The following is a 19,477-nucleotide window of genomic DNA, read 5'->3' on the forward strand; positions in this document are numbered from 1 at the left end:
TAAATTTTTTTTAAAAATATTTTATTAAAATTAATTTTTTAAACCCAAAAGTAATCTGAAGGTTGTTAATTTAAATATCAAAAATTTTTACAATAAAATCTTAAAATTAAAAAAAAAAATAACTATATTTTTGTTAAATTAAATATTTCAAATTTTTACAATAATTAAATTTTAATACCAAAGAAGAAATGATCAGATTTTTATGAATTTTAATGTAAAAAATTTTTGCAATAATTAGATTTTTAAACTAAAAAAGGACTAACTATATTTTTGTTAATTTTAATGTCAAAAATTTTTATAATAATTAAATTTTAAAATTAAAGAAGAAATAACCAGATTTTTGTTCATTTTAATGTAAAAAATTTTTACAATAATTAAATTTTAAAGCTAATGAAGAAAACTATATTTTTTTTAATTTAAATGTCAACATTTTTAAAAATAATTAAATTTTAAAACTGACCAAATTTGAAGAAAAAATGACCATATTTTTGTTTTGTTAATTAAACAGGCAAAACATTTTATAACAATTAAATTTTTAAATTAGAGAAGAAATAACAAAAATTTTGTTAATTTACGTATTAAAAATTTTTACAATAATTAAATTTTGAAACTAAAGAAGAAATGACCATGTTTTTATTAATTTTATTGAAAAAATTTTTTATAATGATTAAATTTTAAAACTAATGAAGAAATAACTTTATTTTTGTCAATTTAAAAGTCAAAATTTAATACAATTAAATTTTAAAACTAAAGAAGAAATGACTATATTTTTGTTAATTTAAAAATTAACATTTTTAAAAATAATTAAATTTTAAAATTAAAGAAAAAATTACTATATTTTTGTTAGTTGAACAGTCAAAAAATTTTATAACAATTAAATTTTTAAATTAGAGAAGAAATAACAAAAAATTTGTTAATTTACGTATTAAAAATTTTTACAATAATTAAATTTTGAAACTAAAGAAGAAATGAGCATGTTTTTATTAATTTTATTGTAAAAATTTTTTATAATGATTAAATTTTAAAACTAATGAAGAAATAACTTTATTTTTGTCAATTTAAAAGTCAAAATTTAATACAATTAAATTTTAAAACTAAAGAAGAAATAAAGATATTTTTAATAATTAAAAACTCAAAAATTTTTACAACAATTAAATTTAGAATCTAAAGAAGAAATGACGTCAATTGAAATGACGTTAATACCAGTAAACAATAAAAAAAACATTTTATTTCTCAAGCGCTCTTTTTCTCAAGTACTCAAAAGGATTTTAATCATAATTTTTTTTCTTCATTCCTCCCTCTAAGAACAAACTAATCTCTTTAAACTTGTGTACATAACTCCATGAATAAAATTTTCTTATCAAAATACCCTTTCAATACAAAAATATAATTGATCATCTGACTGACCAAAAAAAAAAAAAGTAAAAAATCCATCAGTTAATTTATTTATGTACATTCTAAACAATACATAAGAAAAAGTTTGAACGAATTAAATCTACATTCATATAAGTAAGTACATATTAGCATATTAAAGTGAAGAAGAAATTAATTTAATTAATGAAAGTGAAATCTGATCTATTGATATATTGATGTGTTAATGAAGCTATGTAATTTGAATGAAGATTTTTTTTTTTTTTTTTTTTTTTTTTTTCGAAAGGCGATAGGGGATGATACTGAGCATGTTACAAGTATCCCACCCCCAGTCGACAGTGGTGGTGTTAGCGCTTGCGTCTGATTACAAATGGAATCAATAGAGTGACGACCATAGCGCCTTCTATTCACCTCCGCCTCCTTCTCGAGAACCGACATCGAAATCGACGTCGACGAAGGTGAGGTGGTGGTGGTGTGTGTATCCCCCGTTGACGGGGTCTTCAGGATCCTTTTTCTCTGATTGACAATGGCTGATACTGAATTTGAGGAATTTCGCCATTATTTTGAGCGATTGCCTCAACATTTGAAAGCACCTATTTCAAATTATACGTAAGTGTTTTTAATATATTACATTTATTATTAAATATTTAAATTACCTCACCCACTAAAAATACCACATGATTTTTTTTACAGTAGCATATTGAGTACACTGAGAAAAAAAATTTTTTTGATACAAGAATTTATCTAAAGAATATATATTCTTAGCTCAAGAACTTGTTAAATTTATTGAAATAATTTTTACTTAATTTAAATAAAGCTTTTTTCTTATTTATCTATTATCCAAAGATAAATATTAATGCTCTTTTCTTCAGAAATTAATTAATTAAATAATTTTTATCTAAAATAAAAAAAAAATTAAGTACAATATTTCTTCATTGTTAATTTTATAGAAGACATATGTGCCAGTTTTACTATATTTATTTATTAATTGATCTTTTTTTTTAAGTATCAATTAAAAAAATCTTGTTAAAAATTTCTTCTTTAATAAAATTTAAAAATAAATATATTAATTTTTTTTTGTAAAATTTTTTGAGATGAATTTATTAGATAAAGAAGAAATAAAAATGAGTTTTTTTTTTATTTTTGGTTAAATAAATATATATATGAGGGCTGGTGGGCTGAAACAACTGCAGCATTGTACCGCTGAGCTAATGAATAGAATATATTGTGACCTCAACTCCCTAGCGGTTGGCATGCGTCGATAAAAGTGTAATACTTAATATCAATAAGTTTAAAAAAAAGTACATTATTTTATATTATTTAAATTAGAAATTAAATTCAGATTAATTTGATTTTATAATAAATATTTCGACTACTACGATACAAAACCTGACATATGGCTTCTAGTCTTGAATACACATCGAATATATATTATTCATTCTAAAATATTTTATTGCAGTAGTAAAATATTAAAAAAATATTATATTTTAATCAGAAGACATCTGAAAAATTTTTTCAATTTTTTATAACAAATAAAATATTTTTTTTTAATTTGCACAATCTTTTTTTTTTTTATTTCTTCATATAGAATTTTTTTTATAATTTATTTATTATAACAATTTTAATTATATTGAAAAAAAAATTGACTTTTTTCCAAGCTTGGTCCACGATGTACTGGTGGATGATTCCCCGACATCGTCACAAGCAAGTGACAATGAAGACAACAACTCTTGTCCTCGAATTTCAACTGCAGCAACGGGAGCTGAAGATTCCGACGATCAAGATGATCAGGATGCCCAAGGTATGGGCATAAATCAGCATGACAATCAAAGTGATGACATATCTGGTGACGACAGTGAAGACTTTGATCACAATTCTTCAATAGTTGCTGACAGTGATTTTAGGTATTGTTTATATTGTCATTAAATCTGTAATAGAAAAAAATGTAAGAACTTAGATATTTTCTGATATCAGTATAATAATTTAAGTATATCACGTGAATAATGCAAAAAAGGCGCATAGCTACACGTTAGTAGGGATCCATGCTAAAAGGGCGCATAAAAAAAATTTTTTTTTGTCATTCTTGAAATCACTCGAAACACAAAGATCTGTAAAAAAAAAAATTCGAGTATCCTAAAGCTAAAAGGGCACATAAAAAAAATTTAATTTTTTATAAAAAATTTTGATAAATAGCTTCACAAGACATAAAATAAAAAAGTTTAATGAAAAAAAAAAAATTTCCCAACAGCCGGTCCCTACACGGAAAGAACAAGATTACACTGAGTATCATCCCAGATTATACTGCGTGATATCTGGATAATACTCATTGTAATCTGGATTATACTAACTACTATCTGAAATTTGTTTTTACTCAATATAATCCGGGATGATATCCAGTGTCATCTTGTTCTTTTCGCGTACGATTGCAGCTTTATATTTCTCTTCTAGACAAAGAAGAATTTTGAAAAAAACGCTCTGCTACGTAATAGATTTTTTAATTATTTATTTTGTCTAGCAGGGTGTTTTTTTTTTTCAAAATTCTCATTTTTTTAAAAGAAAAACATAAAACTTCAATAGCTTTATACTCACGAATGCACCGAGGATAGTACCGTTTCTTGAAGTGAGTGCGACGCGAGAAAAAGAGGGGATCGGCTGTTTTTAAGTACATAAACAATATTGAAAAAATAATAATTTTTAACTACTTTTATACAAGCAATGGATAATTAAATTAATCGAAAACTAATGGGATTGGAATAATTTTCAAATAAAAAATAAATTAATACAATCACGCAGATTTTGCAATTTTTTAAAAATATTTTTAATTTTAATTTTAAAAAAGTGTATGTTGAGTTAGAATACGCCTCTTTCATGTGAATCTACCGTTTTTTTTTTTTTATTTTTAGGCTAAAAATGAGCATTTTAATTAATTATTTAGAAAATAAATTTATAAGCCCTTTTAGCTTTAGGTCATGAAATTTTCAAATTCCTAAAGCTAAAAGGGCGCATAATTAGAGACATACGCCCTTTTAGCTTTAGGAAATCAATGCTTGATTTTTCGACGAAGAATATGTCAACTAGTCGATTGGTGATAAAAAAAAAATTATGCGCCCTTTTAGCTTTGCAAAGCTAAAAGGGCGCCGCATACTTTGCCATGCGCCCTTTTTGCATTAGTCACGTGATATACTTAAATTAGCAGATAGACCATTTTATTTAAATATAAAATTAGCATTCATAGTTTTTAATATTTTTTAGAAGTAGAATTAGTTAAAAAAATTCTAAATTCAATTTTTTTTTTGCATAATTTACCTAGAAATAGTTTGTTTTATGATACTGAAGTTAGCTAACAACTGTCAATTTTTTTAATTTTTAGAAAAAATCAACTTTATTAAAGAAAAAATGCTTTAAAAAATTTCCACTAATATTTTTTTTTATTAAATTCTTTTTATAATAATTTAATTTTTAAAAAATTGCTAATAGTTAACTTCAGCGTCTAAAAAATTTTTAGGTCATTGAATTGTAGTTACTTAGAAATGATACTCAAGTTAGCTGACAGCTGTCAATTGTTCTAAATTTTTATAATAAAACAATATGAAAATTAAGTTAGCCGACATTTAAAAATGTTTAGAATATTTTTTTTATTTAAAAAATCATTACAAAAAAACAAAAAAAAATTGTCATTTGTAAAAAGCTTGAAAAACTATAAATGCAATTTTTAAAAAATGTTTTTTAGTTCTAATTTAGTAAATGAAAAATAATAAAAAAATTAAAAACCTCGGCTTACTTTAGTATGATTAAAACAATTACGCTAAAAAAAAAAATTTTTTTTAATTTTCACATGTGGAATATTTTAATTAAATTTTTTTGATAATAATTTAATTGCTGTAAAATTATAAAAAAATTTCTAGTGGATGTGTCATTATTTATAAAAATGTATTAAAACTCGAGTACCGTAAGCATGGTGTAGTGTTAGCTGATTGTTCCCTATTATGTACCTTTGATGACATTAGCTTGTTCGGTGGACTAAGCAGCAGGACTCGGTACAATTCCGGAGGTAAAAATGCATCCCGAATAATAAACAGCGGCCCGCAGAGCGATTGCTCAACAGTAGTTAGTGATTCAAGTCTTGCTACTGGATCATCATGCTGGCCTACTCCAGAGCACACGGCCAATCGACCTGTCAGCAGCGCTAATGAACGACGTCGGAGACGTTTGCCTGAAATACCAAAAAGTAACATTAATGCCAACAACAATAATCATAAATGTAAGAGCAATTAATTACCTTACTAAGACAGTTTTTTTTTTTTTTTTTTTTTTTTTATTCTAAAAATATTATTCATACCCTGGATAAAAAATTCAACGGGGTATAGTATTATATTATAATTAAAAAAAAAAAAAAAAAAAAAAAAATTAATCAGCTATGATAGGTCATGTGTCCCTTCAAACATCTCCTGCTTCACTGGCTGATGAATTAGCAGGTGTATCAGGAGCTACTGGAGCCGGAAGACCTCACTTGATTCTTCGGAAATGTCACCCTCGGCTGCTCAACGAGGACTCATCACCTGACAGCGAGAGAATGACCACTGACAGTGGACACAGTACTGCTCATTCGCCTGACAATGGACCTAAAAGTGTTTCACCTATTATGTGCAGTAATACCTTACAAAATACTGACTCTGTGTCACCCAGCAGCACTCCAGGTAATGAAAATAAAATTAGCAAATTAAAAAAATTAAGTTAGCCGATATTTAAAAATTAAAAATATTTTTTTTTTATTAAAAAAATTATTGCAAGTTAATTAAAATAAATTATGAGGATTAATCCAGCAGATATATTTAGTGATTTTTAGAATCTCAACAAATAAATTATGGCAAAAATAAATGAGAAAAAAAAATTGCCATGTAGAAATTTGAAAAAATTATAAATGCAATTTTTTAAAAATAGTTTTTCAATAAAGATTTATCATTAAAAAATTTTCATTTGTAAAAAACTTGAAAAATTCTAAGTGTAATTTTGAAAAAATGTTTTTTTATTGTAATTTAATTATTTTAAAATATTAATAAATTAAAAACGTCGGATAAATAAAACATTAAATAACTTATGTGTTATAAAAAATTAATAGAAAAATTTGGCTTGTTACAAATTTGAAAAAATTATAAATGCAATTTTTATAAAAATATTTTTTTTAGTTCTAATTATATTTTATCAAACGAAAATTCATTTAGCAGATATTTGATTATTTTAATAAATAAATTGGAGCAAAAAAAATTTATTGGAGAAAATTTTTTTGTTTAAAAAAATCAAAAAATTCTCAAATGACTGCTAATTTTAATTAATTTAAAAAATGACAAAAACTTTTAATAGCTGATTTTAGTATCATCTTCAGGTATTACTTTTTATTTTTTAAGTTAATCTAAAAATTATCTTATACTAAAATATGACAATGAAATTAGAAGACATTTGATGATTTTTAGAATTTTTATAAAAAAATAAGAAGAAATATTTGACATGAAGAAAATTAGAAAAAAACTAAAAGTGCAATTTTATAAAAAATTTTTTTTTGAGTTCTAATTTAAATAATTTAAAAAATTAGAAATATTTTTAATAGCTGATTTTAGACATTTGATGATTTTTAGAATTTTTTTTATTAAAAAAATTTATAAAAAAATGAAAAGAAAAATTTAACATGAAAAAAATTTGAAAAACTTTAAGTAGAGTTTGTAAAAAATATTTTTTTAGTATTAATTTAATTAATATAAATAATTTTTTAATGTCTACTGATTTTAATAATAAAACTCAACATCTAGAAATTAAATTGGAAAAAATAAAAAAAAAATATTTCTTTTTATAATTTATTTGTAATAAAAATTAAAAACATCAAATCGCGTGCCAATTGCCAAAAGGGCGTATTACAGCAGTTAGATAGGGTTCCATGCCAAAAGGGGGTATAAAAAAAACTTGTTTTTGCCACTCTTTTTAGAATCGCTCAAAACGTAAAGATCTGCAGAAAAAAAATTTTTGACGTACTAACGCCAAAAGGGCGTATTTTAAGATATACGCCCTTTTGCCTTTAGGAAATTATCGGTCTAAAGCCAAAAGGGCGTATAAAAAAATCAGGATTTTTCATAATTTCGAACAACAGTCTTCAAAATTGTCCGGAGAAAGTTTGTGTAAAAAAATATTTTGAAAAAGTCAGCATTTTCGATGGTAGTGAATTTAAATTTTCATCATTTCGGACAGTCCAATGATTAAAAAAGCATATAAATTGAAAGTTTTTTCGCGTACTAAATTTTTCATATCTTAATATATATATTTCTTCTGTGCGTGTGTTTGTCACTGAACTCCTCCTATACGGCTGGACGGATTTTAATGAAATTTTTTGTGTGTCTTCCAGTGGATTCCAGAATTGTTTAAATTCACAATTCAGTTCACAGGAAAATATTTATTTAATAGATTTTTTATTTATAAATTGTCGTTGACCTTGAGTACCCACATGCACTTTTCATATATTTCATTAATATCATATATAATGCGCAATCACTTCATAGCCACTTTGCCGAATTTAAAGAATTTTTTAGAACGCATTCCTTTGATGTTATTGCAATTTCGGAATACTGGCTAACTGATATTCCGTAATGAATTAATTTTTCTGCAACTGATGTTGCGCAGAGGAGATGTACGACAAGATTATTTAAGGCTTCCAGCTAGCCATCTTGCTTTTTATGATAAGTCATTTATAGTATCAGCAATACGCGTTTGGAACACATTACCAGCAAATCTTACAAATCTTGATACTTTTAATGAATTTCGTAGCGCTGCATTCAACTATTTTCATAGTCTAGAATCGATTAATTAAGATACTATGTAGTTGTTTCTGATCTGAACGGATTAAAATTAATTTAATTTAATGTAACTTAAATTTATATTCTACTAGCTGTTACTCACCCGCTCCGCTGGTCGCTTTATAGAATTGCATTTTTAGATCTAGACTTGAAATTTAATTAGAGTATTGTTTTAACTTGCACAGATTCCAAATTCTGTCGAATTGGCACGAACTTTTTATCCATGTAATTATTCTAGCTAATGTTCATTGTAACTTTCAATGTGCAATCATTACACGCAAAACAAAAAATTGGGCTTGCCACATGAAAATCATGTGGCAGCCCCAATTTTTTTTTTACGTATATCAGAATTTAAACGTAGATTTTAGAACTTTCCAGACCATTCGAAAAATTTACAAAACATTCTCATTGGTTTAAAATCTAAACGTCCGATTAGAACTTCCTAGATCATTCTAGAATTTTTTAGATCAGTTTCGAATTTTTTAGAACATTCTCATTCGATCAGAATCTAAACGTAGATTTTAGATCTTACCGGATCTTTCTAGAAATTTCTTAATTTCTTACACTTAATTGCCAAGTTGAAGAGTTGGAAAAGCCCTTTTATCTCTAAAAACACGCCCTTTAGGTTAGAACGGGAACTTTCTTGTTCGAGGGGGGATAAAGGGCTATCACACTATATAAGTCCCTTTATCGTGCCGGAACTCCTTTTTAAGTTTTATCGGCACGCACATTTTATCAACTTAGTTTTATTATATATAATGATATTTGTACTAAAATTAATACTATGTATTAAACCAATGTAAAAAAATGTAATTTTCTCTTATGTATGGCCACAAGGGATTACGATCTCATGGTCAAATAAATAATATATCTATCTATCTATATATATATATCTATCTATATATATATATATTTATTTTATTAGAGATTATTTTATAGCTTGTCTTTTTTATAAAGAAATTGTGCTAAATTATCAGCAATTATTTAGGTATAAACTAGAGTTTTTGCCAGTTGCATTGCGGAGAGGAGATGTAAGAAATGATATTCTTAGATTACCTAGATCAAATTGTTGTATGTATGAGCGTTCATTTCTTATTCATGGCATACGTGTCTGGAATTCTTTGCCAGCAAATATTACTACGATAACCAATTTTGAAGAATTTCGCAATGCGTGCTTTAATTACTATACTGAGATTAGAAATTAACAAAATAATAAAACTGATAATATTGTATTGATTATTGCAGCATTTAGCTCTATACATAATTAACTCTGAATTTAATTAATTATCTATCATTGGCTATTAACTATTAACTATTGTCTGAAAAATATATAATATGTTTCCCTCGCAGTTTCGGAATTACTATGAAATCACAGTGAATTCACAGTGAAATCGTCTTCACCGTAAATCTACTGTGGGTTCACGGTAATTTCATAGTGAATTCACAGTGATTTTGTGCCATTTCGTCACTATGGTTTAGTGGTGGTATCACTGTAGATTCATGGTAGTCTCACAGAGATAACACCGTGAGTTCACAATAGTTCCACAGTGAATTCATAGTAATTTCACTGTGATTTCACCGTCGTTTTACCATGATTTAACCGTGACTTCAGAATGATCTGATAGTTGTAACACCGTTAGTTCATGATAGAGTTTCACTGTGAATTCATAGTAATTTCACTGTGAACTCATTGGGTCCGGGGTAAGAAAATTGTATATGATTAATATATAATTACATCTAATTTAAATATAATTATGTATAATGGTTTTGTGATTATATATAATCATGTATAATTATATATAACTACATATAATCATGTATAATTATACATAATTATATGTAATGGTTTTGCGATTTCGAATAATTATATATGATTAATATATAATTATATGTAATAATATGAGATGGTTTTTGCAATTTCGAAAAATTATTTATGATTCTTATATAATTATATGTAACGAAAAAAAAAATAGTCATTTATATAACATATGCAGGACTTGTAGTTCACACGAACATATTTTCTCGCGATGTTCTCTTAGGTCAATTGGTAGCAAGTCAGTCTTCCGAGTATGAGGTTCGCGGTTCGATTCCTGCTCCCGACAGATATTTTTTTTTTTCATGGAAATAATTATATACAATTATTTTTACCCCGGTGAATTCACTGTGAATTCACCATAAATTCACTGTGGATTCATTGTGAATTCACCGTAAATTCACTGTGGATTCATTGTGAATTCACCGTAGATTCACTGTGGATTCATTGTAAATTCACAGTGGTACCACTCTAAACTCACAGCATTACCACTGTGAGATGACCATAAAACTACAGTAACCGAATGGCACAAAATTATGGTGATTTCACAGTAATTTCATCATGGTCGCACTATCTTTTTACTATAATCTCACTAAAATTTCACTGTGATTTTACAGTGATTCCGAAATCGCGAGGGTTGCTATTATATTTTTCCCCACTTTAAGCACTGTATTTAATGTACACTAAATGTTAAAATTATGTAAAATTGATGGTCTTGAGGGAGTCTTGACTCCAAGATCAAATAAAACTTATTTATCTATCTATCTATCTATCTATATTTATATTTATATACATATATATATATATATAAGATAAATAAAAAAATTCATAAAATTGTAGTTAAAATCCATAATATGTACATATAGAATGAAAAACACCTTATTATGAGTAAGAAATTATTAACTAATTGCTAAAAAATTTTTGGAGCTGAGTATAGCTGAATATAGAACTGATAAAAATTCTATTTTCGAAAAACGGGGTAAAATCCATATAATCCCAATTTTAGAAAATTTTTAATTTTCTTAGCGGGAAGTTAAAAATTATACGCCCTTTTGGCTTTAGATCACTAAATTTTGAGTATTCTAAAGCCAAAAGGGCGTATAACTCAAGTTATACGCCCTTTTGGCTTTTGAAAATTTTTTTTCATTTTTAAGCTTAGAACATGTTTACAAAAGGATTGGCACAAAAAAAAAATTATACGCCCTTTTGGTTTTGTAAAGCCAAAAGGGCGTATAATTTTTATACGCCCTTTTGGCATTTGGCACGTGAAATGTCAGTGTCATAAATTATTATTTAAATAAAAATTGACATATTACCAATTCAGGAAGTGGAGGAATTCCTTTCACACAATTAGAATTACTGGAAGCAACACATCGTGGTCTTCATAAATTCATCCCACGACACCATGATGAAATAGACTTGGAAATTGGAGATCCTATTTACGTTCAAAAAGAAGCTGATGATTTGTGGTGTGAAGGTAAAAATTGTTCAATGAAGATGATGATAATGAGGGTTATTGATTAAGTGTAATTATTTTCAGGTGTAAATTTAAGAACAGGACGTCAAGGAATATTTCCATCAGCTTATGCAGTAGACATGGATTACAGTGACTTTGATCCGACGGCACCAAAAGTTAAGCGCGAACGCTATTTGTTAGGCTATCTGGGATCTGTTGAGACATTGGCTCACAAGGGAACGGGTGTTGTTTGTCAAGCTGTCAGAAGGATTGTTGGTAACACTGCCAGCGATTCACCGGAATCCCAGAGTTGTATATTAGAAGTTTCTGATCAAGGGCTTCGTATGGTTGATCGCAGCAAACCTAGGGTAAAAAATTATTATGCTGAAGAAAATAAACATCTGTCTATTTTTTTAATTTTTAAAACAATTAAATAATGAAGAATATTTAAATAAAATAACTTCTCATCTAAAAATTAAAAAAAAGGTTACAAATATTTTTTTTTATAATTGACTTGTAAAAAAAATTTACTAAAATGACAGATGACACTTAATTATCATAAAAAATTGTGATAGTAATTTTAAATAATTATTAAAAATTAAAAAAAAAACATTTTTACTAATTTTAGCAACGCAAAAATCGTGGGCCATGTCATGATTATTTTTATTCGCTGAAAAATGTATCGTTTTGCGCATTTCATCCCAGAGATCATAGGTATCTTGGTTTCATTACTAAACACCCTACATTGCAAAGGTTTGCTTGCCATGTATTTATTGGACAAGAATCAACACGGCCTGTTGCGGAAGCTGTTGGGTAAATTATTGTTTATTATTTAATTATTAGTTATTTATTTAAATTATTAGTTATTAAAATGAATTATTTTGCGTTGTAGACGAGCCTTCCATCGATTCTACACTAAATTTATTGAGACTGCTTTTCCCATAGAAGATATATACATAGAGTAAATAAAGAAGAAGAAATCATAAAATTATTTTCAAATGACTTTTGTTCACGGCACAATTTTAATAAATAAATTTGCCGAAAATTGTATAACAAATCCTTGTAAATAAATTTCCCATTTTAAAATAAATGAAGAACTATGTAGATACCTATATTATATATAAATAAAAAAAATAATTAAATTTAAATTCTTAAAATTAATTATTAAAATCAGCATTTCAATTACAGTAATAATAACAAGCAACCTTGCAGTCACTATGTGACTGCCGTGACTTGTGAATTATAAATAAATAAATTTTTGCTTTATTTAATAATGACTTTTGTTAAATTGCACTACTTTTTTAACTATTGACGTTTTTAAAGATATAAGCTCATGCTGATGTTACATTCATCAAGAGCTTTCATTTGAGTACCCACATGCATTTTGATATATTTTTCATATATACATATTTCATATATATGAATATATAAAATATATGAAAAATTGATGTGGGTACTCAAATGAAAGCTCTCGATAAGTGTAATTTCGGGGTGAGCTTATATCTTTAAAAATGTCAATAGTTCACAAGATACAAGGTCATTTCTTAATTATTGATATTTTTAAAGATGTAAACTCATCTCGATGTTACACTCATCAAGAGCTTTAATTTGAGTACCCATGCATTTTTGATATATTTTTCATATATTCATATATATATATATATATATATATATATATATATATATATATATATATATAAAATATATGAAAAATTGATGTGGGTACTCAAATGAAAGCTCTCGATAAGTGTAATTTCGGGGTGAGCTTATATCTTTAAAAATGTCAATAGTTCACAAGATACAAGGTCATTTCTTAATTATTGATATTTTTAAAGATGTAAGCTCATCCCGATGTTACACTCATCAAGAGCTTTCATTTGAGTACCGACATGCATTTTTGATATATTTTTCATATATTCATATATATAATATATATAAATATATGAAAAAATGATGTGGGTACTCAAATGAAAAGTCTCGATAAGTGTAATTTCGGGATGAGCTTATATCTTTAAAAATGTCAGTAGTTCACAAGATACAAGGTCATTTCTTAATTATTGATATTTTTAAAGATGTAAGCTCATCCCGATGTTACACTCATCAAGAGCTTTCATTTCAGTACCCACATTCATTTTTGATATAGTTTTCATATATACATATATATAATATACATAAATATATGAAAAATTGATGTGGGTACTTAAATGAAAGGTCTTGACGAGTGTTACATCAGGATGAGCTTATATCTTTAAAAATGTCAATAGTTCACGAGATACAGGGTAATTTTTTAATTATGTATCTATAGAGATATCTCTATAGAGATAGAGCATTTTCGAATGCAGCTTTTAACTACTTATAATAAATTGACTATCAGGCTGAAATATAGATAATAGTATTTTTATTATTGAAGCTTGAAGAAATTAATAAAAACAAAACTATTAATTATTTTTTGTTTAAAAATTCTCTATCAAGCTATTGTTTTTAATTTACTAATAGAGCTTTATATTATATAATAATAATAATAATAATAATAATCAATATTCAAATAAGTTATTAATTACAAACTATTGTTGTTTTGATAATTAATATCATGCTCGAATAAAATAGTTATTTTCGATACGTATGCGCAATGGTACCCTGATAGCCAGCGCTTTCTCAGTAAGTGTTGACTTCCAGCAGTTACGGTTAATTTAGACATCAAGTTGGCGGTAATTCTTCAACTTGAATACAAGTTAACAATCAAACTTGTAGTTAAATTTCCTTTCAACTTCACTACAATTTGACGGAAATACTTGTACAGCAAGTTTCGACGTCTATTTACAGAGTAAGTTATAGGTAACTAATAGGTAATCGGGTAATCGCTCGCTTTTGCCAACTCTTTCCGTCAAGTTTGCTTCAAATTGCGGACATAGATTGACAGTAAGTTATAGGTAAGGTAGCTATCAGGGTAGGTATTTTGGTAAGCTTGAAGTGACGTCACGAGGCTGAGATTATGAGTGCTTTTTCAACAAAACCGAGTACGTTGTTATCGGTCGAGCGAAGCGAGAGAAAATTTACACATCTACAAAATTTTTATAATAGCAACGGCGAAACTCGGATTTGAGAGGATGCAAATAAAATTTTATTCATTTATGAACTGTCACACGTAAATAAATGACAAACTAAAATATTAGTAAAATTGTTTACAAGAATCGACTTGTCGCCAAGATTTTTTTTCGATTCATACTCACCCTGGTGGATGATTGTAGAAATAAACGAAATTAAATATCCTATAGTACTTTTTAGCATCCATGCCGGAATGTAGAGACAGATAGAGAGAGAGAGATGTCACTTATCCTTACATGTGCGTGAAAAGTAGACTCAACTATAGATGACCAGATATCATTCATTTTACTCCTCCTAACTATAGCTCGAAAATCCAAGTTTCGCGGTTGGTATTACAAAATAGTATATTACACACCTAGGGAAGTAAAGTAAAAATGTCTCAGATCACATGTAATTGTTGGCCGAGGCGAAGCCGATTTTACCTCGATAACTATATGGAAAAACCACAGAAAACCCGACCGGTACAGAGGCTGGCAATGAAACGCACATATTCTTAGTTTATAATCATTGAAAAATATTGGTGCGCGCCGGAATCGAACCCTGGTCCCACTCTTTCGAAATGCAGGTACCGAGCCGATTAGGCTATTGCCAACCTTCCTTTAAACCTAATAAATAAAATAAATAATTTGAAAATTAAAAAAAATCGTGTTTCATAATTAATTATTTAAAATAATAACTATTAGTTAAAGAAGAAATGAAATAATAATTACTGTTATTTAAGTAATTTATTTATTTTTATTAATCATATACTTCATGGTCATTGATAACTCGAAATTTTTTCAGTACAAAGAAATTCAACTAGCTACATGTTATTTCCATTTTATTATTTAGTAATAATAATTTTTTTATACAATTAATAATCGAGAAGAAATATCGTTTGTAATGATAACTTTAAACATAATTTTATCGTATAGGTTAGTAATTAATAATAACAAAAGTATGACAGTATTAAAAGGAATATGTAACAAATATTATCTAGATTAATTATAAATTATAATTGATAAAAAATTCGCTTCAGTATAATTGTTTTCTTCTTTGCTTTAATACAAAGTCTACTATTAAAATATTTACAAAACTTTCAGATAAAAATTTAACTGATTAAATGAAGCTTATGTTTGGTTACAACTCATGAAATTATTTTTAACAATATATTTACCTCAAGAGTATTTATAATTAACTTTCTTGAGCAATTGTATTAAAAAAAAAAAAAAAAAAAAAAAAAAAAAAAAAAAATATCAGTCTTGAAAAGAATTGATACATCCAATCAAACAATCAATTGATTAATAATAACTATTACTTCAATTGCACATGTAAGTTCTTTTTTTAATGTAAATAAACTAGCAATTTTAATATTATCAAATTAGTAATTTAATGATAATATATTTCGATAACTCATAAAATTAGTGATTTTTTTTTTTTTAAACAGATAAAATATCACCAATCAGAGTCTCTCATCGAATTTACCTATTTTACAATACACTTTGGAATTTATTTGTACTTAAATAAACCTAATACAATTTTTTACCTAATTATCTGCAAGTATTTCTTCATTGGATAATAAATAATAATGATAATTATTTAATTAATTAAAAATAATTAGATTAATTTGATGAGAGGCCTCTAAATTTTTTTAGCTTTTATTTCTTCTTTGTAAAGAAATATTTTAAGGGTAGAAGGTCTTTTTTATGCTAATTTTCATTAATTTTTTTAAGGTATAAAAAATTAATATTATTTATTCAAACTATCGGGTTTTTTTAATACATATATTTATGAGTATTTTTTCGTATTAAACAATAATATAACAACAAATAGTGAAGATATTATTATTTTTAAAGAAATTAATTTTAATTAATTTTTATGAATTTTTATTAATTTACAAGCATGTATGGAATACACTCACATTCCATGCTTGTAAAGCCATCAGCTGTATATCTTCGCTATACAATTACGCTGAATATGAAGCTATATCATAAGTAATATTTTTTTTTTAATAAATAATGTATGAAAAATCACGACTTAATTTCACAGCGGTCTAAAAAATGAAAATAAAATTTTTTTTTTTTGGAATTGAGGTTCATAGAGAAGATACACATTTAAAAGAGTAATTTTTTTGTGCAATTGATTTTAAATAAAAATTGGGGTTGCGGTCAACCAGTCAGATCAACAACATTCCGAATTATTAAAACTCTAGAAAATTTAAAATTCCGCTACATTCAAAGTTTATAAAATACATTAGCTTAAGAGCGGTTGATAGTTGATTTTCAAACGAGTTTTGTTCATGAATGAGATAAAATTTTGAAAAAAACGCTTCGCTCTTCGATAGATAATTTAATTATCTATCGAAGATCGAAGCGCTTTTTTAGAACATTTTCATTTATTTTTGCATAAAATGCGTTTTAAGATTCCATAAGTTGTACAAGTATGACAGAGATACTTTCGTTTGTCCAATAGAGGGTGAGAGAGAGAAAAAATGTAAATTCTTAAATAGAATACCAACCGAAAAACAATTTTGTAAATTATAAAACACCGGGTTATCGAATATCTATATATACATCGGAGACTTTCTATAGATATAGATAGTCACTCATCACGATATCTCTGGAACTATAAGACCTAGAGACTTGAAATTTGGCAGGAATATTCCTTTTGCCAAGTAGAGGTCAGCTAAGAACGGATTTCACGAAATTCCACCCACAAGGGGGGTTGCGGGGGTGTTCACGAAAAAAAATTCATATTTTTCAATTATGGCTTTTAATAGTTCAAAACTTGGTCAGAATGTTTCAAATTACATTTAGAAATTTTTTAAAAACGAATTCTGTGACATTCCACCCCCTGGCGTGCCCGTGCGTGGGCGTCAAATTAAGAAAAATTTCGTAAATTTCAATCTATAGCTATTAATACTTTGAAACATGGCCAGAATGCTTTTTTGGCGTTTTTGAGCTGTTAAGAATAAATTTCATTAAATTCTACCCCCACATGTCCGTGCGTGGGCGTAAAATTAAAAGAAATTGTACCTTTTAATCTATAGCAGCTAAAGGATTGAAACTTGGCCAGATTGATTTTTTTGGAGTTTTTGAGCTGTAAAGAATGAATTTTATGAAATGCACACGTATATTAACAAAATTAATATTTTTCGCGCCTGGCGTATATTGTACGCCACGCGAAGCGGGCGGGTAACGGCTAGTAAGTAAATATAAATCTTATATTCCTCAAGAGTTAAAATTAATTTGATTTTGAAAAAGGTTCGTTCCGACGTATATTCATCCGAATACTTATCTATCCGAATAATGATTCGGCCGAAAATTACTCATCCAAAAAATTGGAAATTTTTCTTAGATAGTCCACCTTTACAAGCATGAAATTCGAGTGTTTTATATACATGCTTGTAAATTAAAATAATTAATTTAAAAAAATTTCTAATCTAAATATAAAATTATTTACATTTTTCGGCTAAATGAGTGTTCGTCTGTTCATTCATTTTGGCGTACAAATTTTCGTTGTTATGTTTTATAATTTATTGAGACTTTGTGACTTTGAAAGATTCTATTAATATAGCTTTAGTTTTTTCTTTATTTAAGACTATATTTTTCGGAATTTTCAAATTTTGAAAATTAATTATTTTAAATTACATTTAATATTTACTTTCTAAGTTCTAGTAATTTATTAATTCGGAATGTTGTCAGTCTGACTAGTTGACTGCAACCCAAAAGTTGTGGCTTTCATACTGCACACCAACTGCCCAATTTCAAAACACAGTATAACTAACATTTAGAAATTAAAAAAAATTTTTGTTAGAAAAAAAAAGTTTGCCTGCCAAATTGATGAAAAATTTTATTTATGAGTAGAAAATACTTAAATATAAATTTTCTAAAAAAAAATACTTGAAATTAAGGTCTAAAAGTTATAAAAATTGCAGAAATATTTAAAAAAAATTGGAAAAACAAACAAAAAATTGATGTATTATTTCGAGCTCTCCGAGCGTTAAGAGATAACTTTTTTTTTTATGCTTTTGAGCTCTTTGAGCTCAAAAGTCTGATAGAAATTTGATAAAACACAATTTTTCAAATTTTTGAACCGCAAAAACTTTTGAATGAATGAACCGATTTCTACGCGGTTGGCGGTAATCGACGTGGGTTTTTTTTTATGTTAAGAGCTGATTAGTTTTTGGAATTGATCAGTGAAGCCGTTTAAAAGTTATTCCAAAAAATTTCGGAATTATGTTGAAAAAACACTTGTTTCCAAATATTTCGTCGAGGCGGCGATCCAAGCAGTTTTTTGAGCTCTAAAAATTATTTTATTTTATTAAAAGCGATCCGATAAGAAATGTCGAAGTTATGTGGAAAAAACACTTTTATCGGTTTTCTTTCGTTCACGATATCTCTGGAACGAACTAACCGATTTTGATCGGACTGTTGGCGATTGACGTGGATTTTTGAAGTCAAAAGCTGATTAGTTTTTGAAAATGATCCATCAAGCCGTTTAAAAGTTATTCCAAAAAAATCCACATTTGAAAAAAATTTGTTTTTCCAGTTTTTTGAAGATTTCTCAAAATCTATCGATTTGAATCGGTCCAAATAGGTCTAGAAATCTAAGTTTGGTCAATCTCTTTCGAATGGCACCAACCGCGATGAAATGAGTCAAGCCGTTCAAAAGTTATAAGCGGTTCACATACTTTCACACACATATCGCGTTACTAGAACCATAAGGGCGTATCTCGAAATATTCGCCCTTATGGTTCTGCAGAACCATAAGGGCGTATAAAAAATTTTTTTTTGCTCCAATCAATGTAAAAATGTTGAAAATATTAACATCTATGGAAAAAACGAATAAAAAAATTTTTTTTTTGTGATACGCCCTTATGGTTTTAAGAAAACATTTTTCTAAAACCATAAG

General features: G+C 26.9%; 1 protein-coding gene across 5 annotated transcripts; it reads left to right on the top strand.

Moving 5' to 3' along the window:
• Positions 1–1,773: 1,773 nt before the first annotated feature.
• LOC123267567 (JNK-interacting protein 1) lies at positions 1,774–12,585 on the top strand. 5 transcript variants are annotated; one of them, XM_044732266.1, is made up of 8 exons: positions 1,774–1,980; positions 3,030–3,275; positions 5,379–5,632; positions 5,787–6,068; positions 11,348–11,500; positions 11,564–11,847; positions 12,108–12,292; positions 12,372–12,585. In XM_044732266.1, exons 1-8 carry the CDS (start codon positions 1,898–1,900, stop codon positions 12,442–12,444), a joined length of 1,560 nt encoding a protein of 519 aa, XP_044588201.1. In that variant the 5' UTR covers positions 1,774–1,897; the 3' UTR covers positions 12,445–12,585. The 5 variants fall into 5 exon arrangements, with proteins under 5 accessions (XP_044588201.1, XP_044588202.1, XP_044588204.1 ...); XM_044732267.1 differs by having other exon boundaries at positions 5,796–6,068; XM_044732269.1 differs by having other exon boundaries at positions 5,844–6,068.
• Positions 12,586–19,477: the final 6,892 nt, after the last annotated feature.

Source organism: Cotesia glomerata, linkage group LG6, assembly GCF_020080835.1.
Source record: "Cotesia glomerata isolate CgM1 linkage group LG6, MPM_Cglom_v2.3, whole genome shotgun sequence".
Classification (NCBI taxonomy): Eukaryota; Metazoa; Arthropoda; class Insecta; order Hymenoptera; family Braconidae; genus Cotesia; species Cotesia glomerata.

Excerpts from the sequence above, each read along its gene's own strand:
- LOC123267567 (XM_044732266.1), top strand. The coding sequence starts at position 1,898 with ATGGCTGATACTGAATTTGAGGAATTTCGCCATTATTTTGAGCGATTG. Across the intron at positions 1,981-3,029 it reads GCACCTATTTCAAATTATAC|CTTGGTCCACGATGTACTGG; the intron begins GTAAGTGTTTTT and ends CTTTTTTCCAAG. Across the intron at positions 11,501-11,563 it reads TGATGATTTGTGGTGTGAAG|GTGTAAATTTAAGAACAGGA; the intron begins GTAAAAATTGTT and ends AATTATTTTCAG.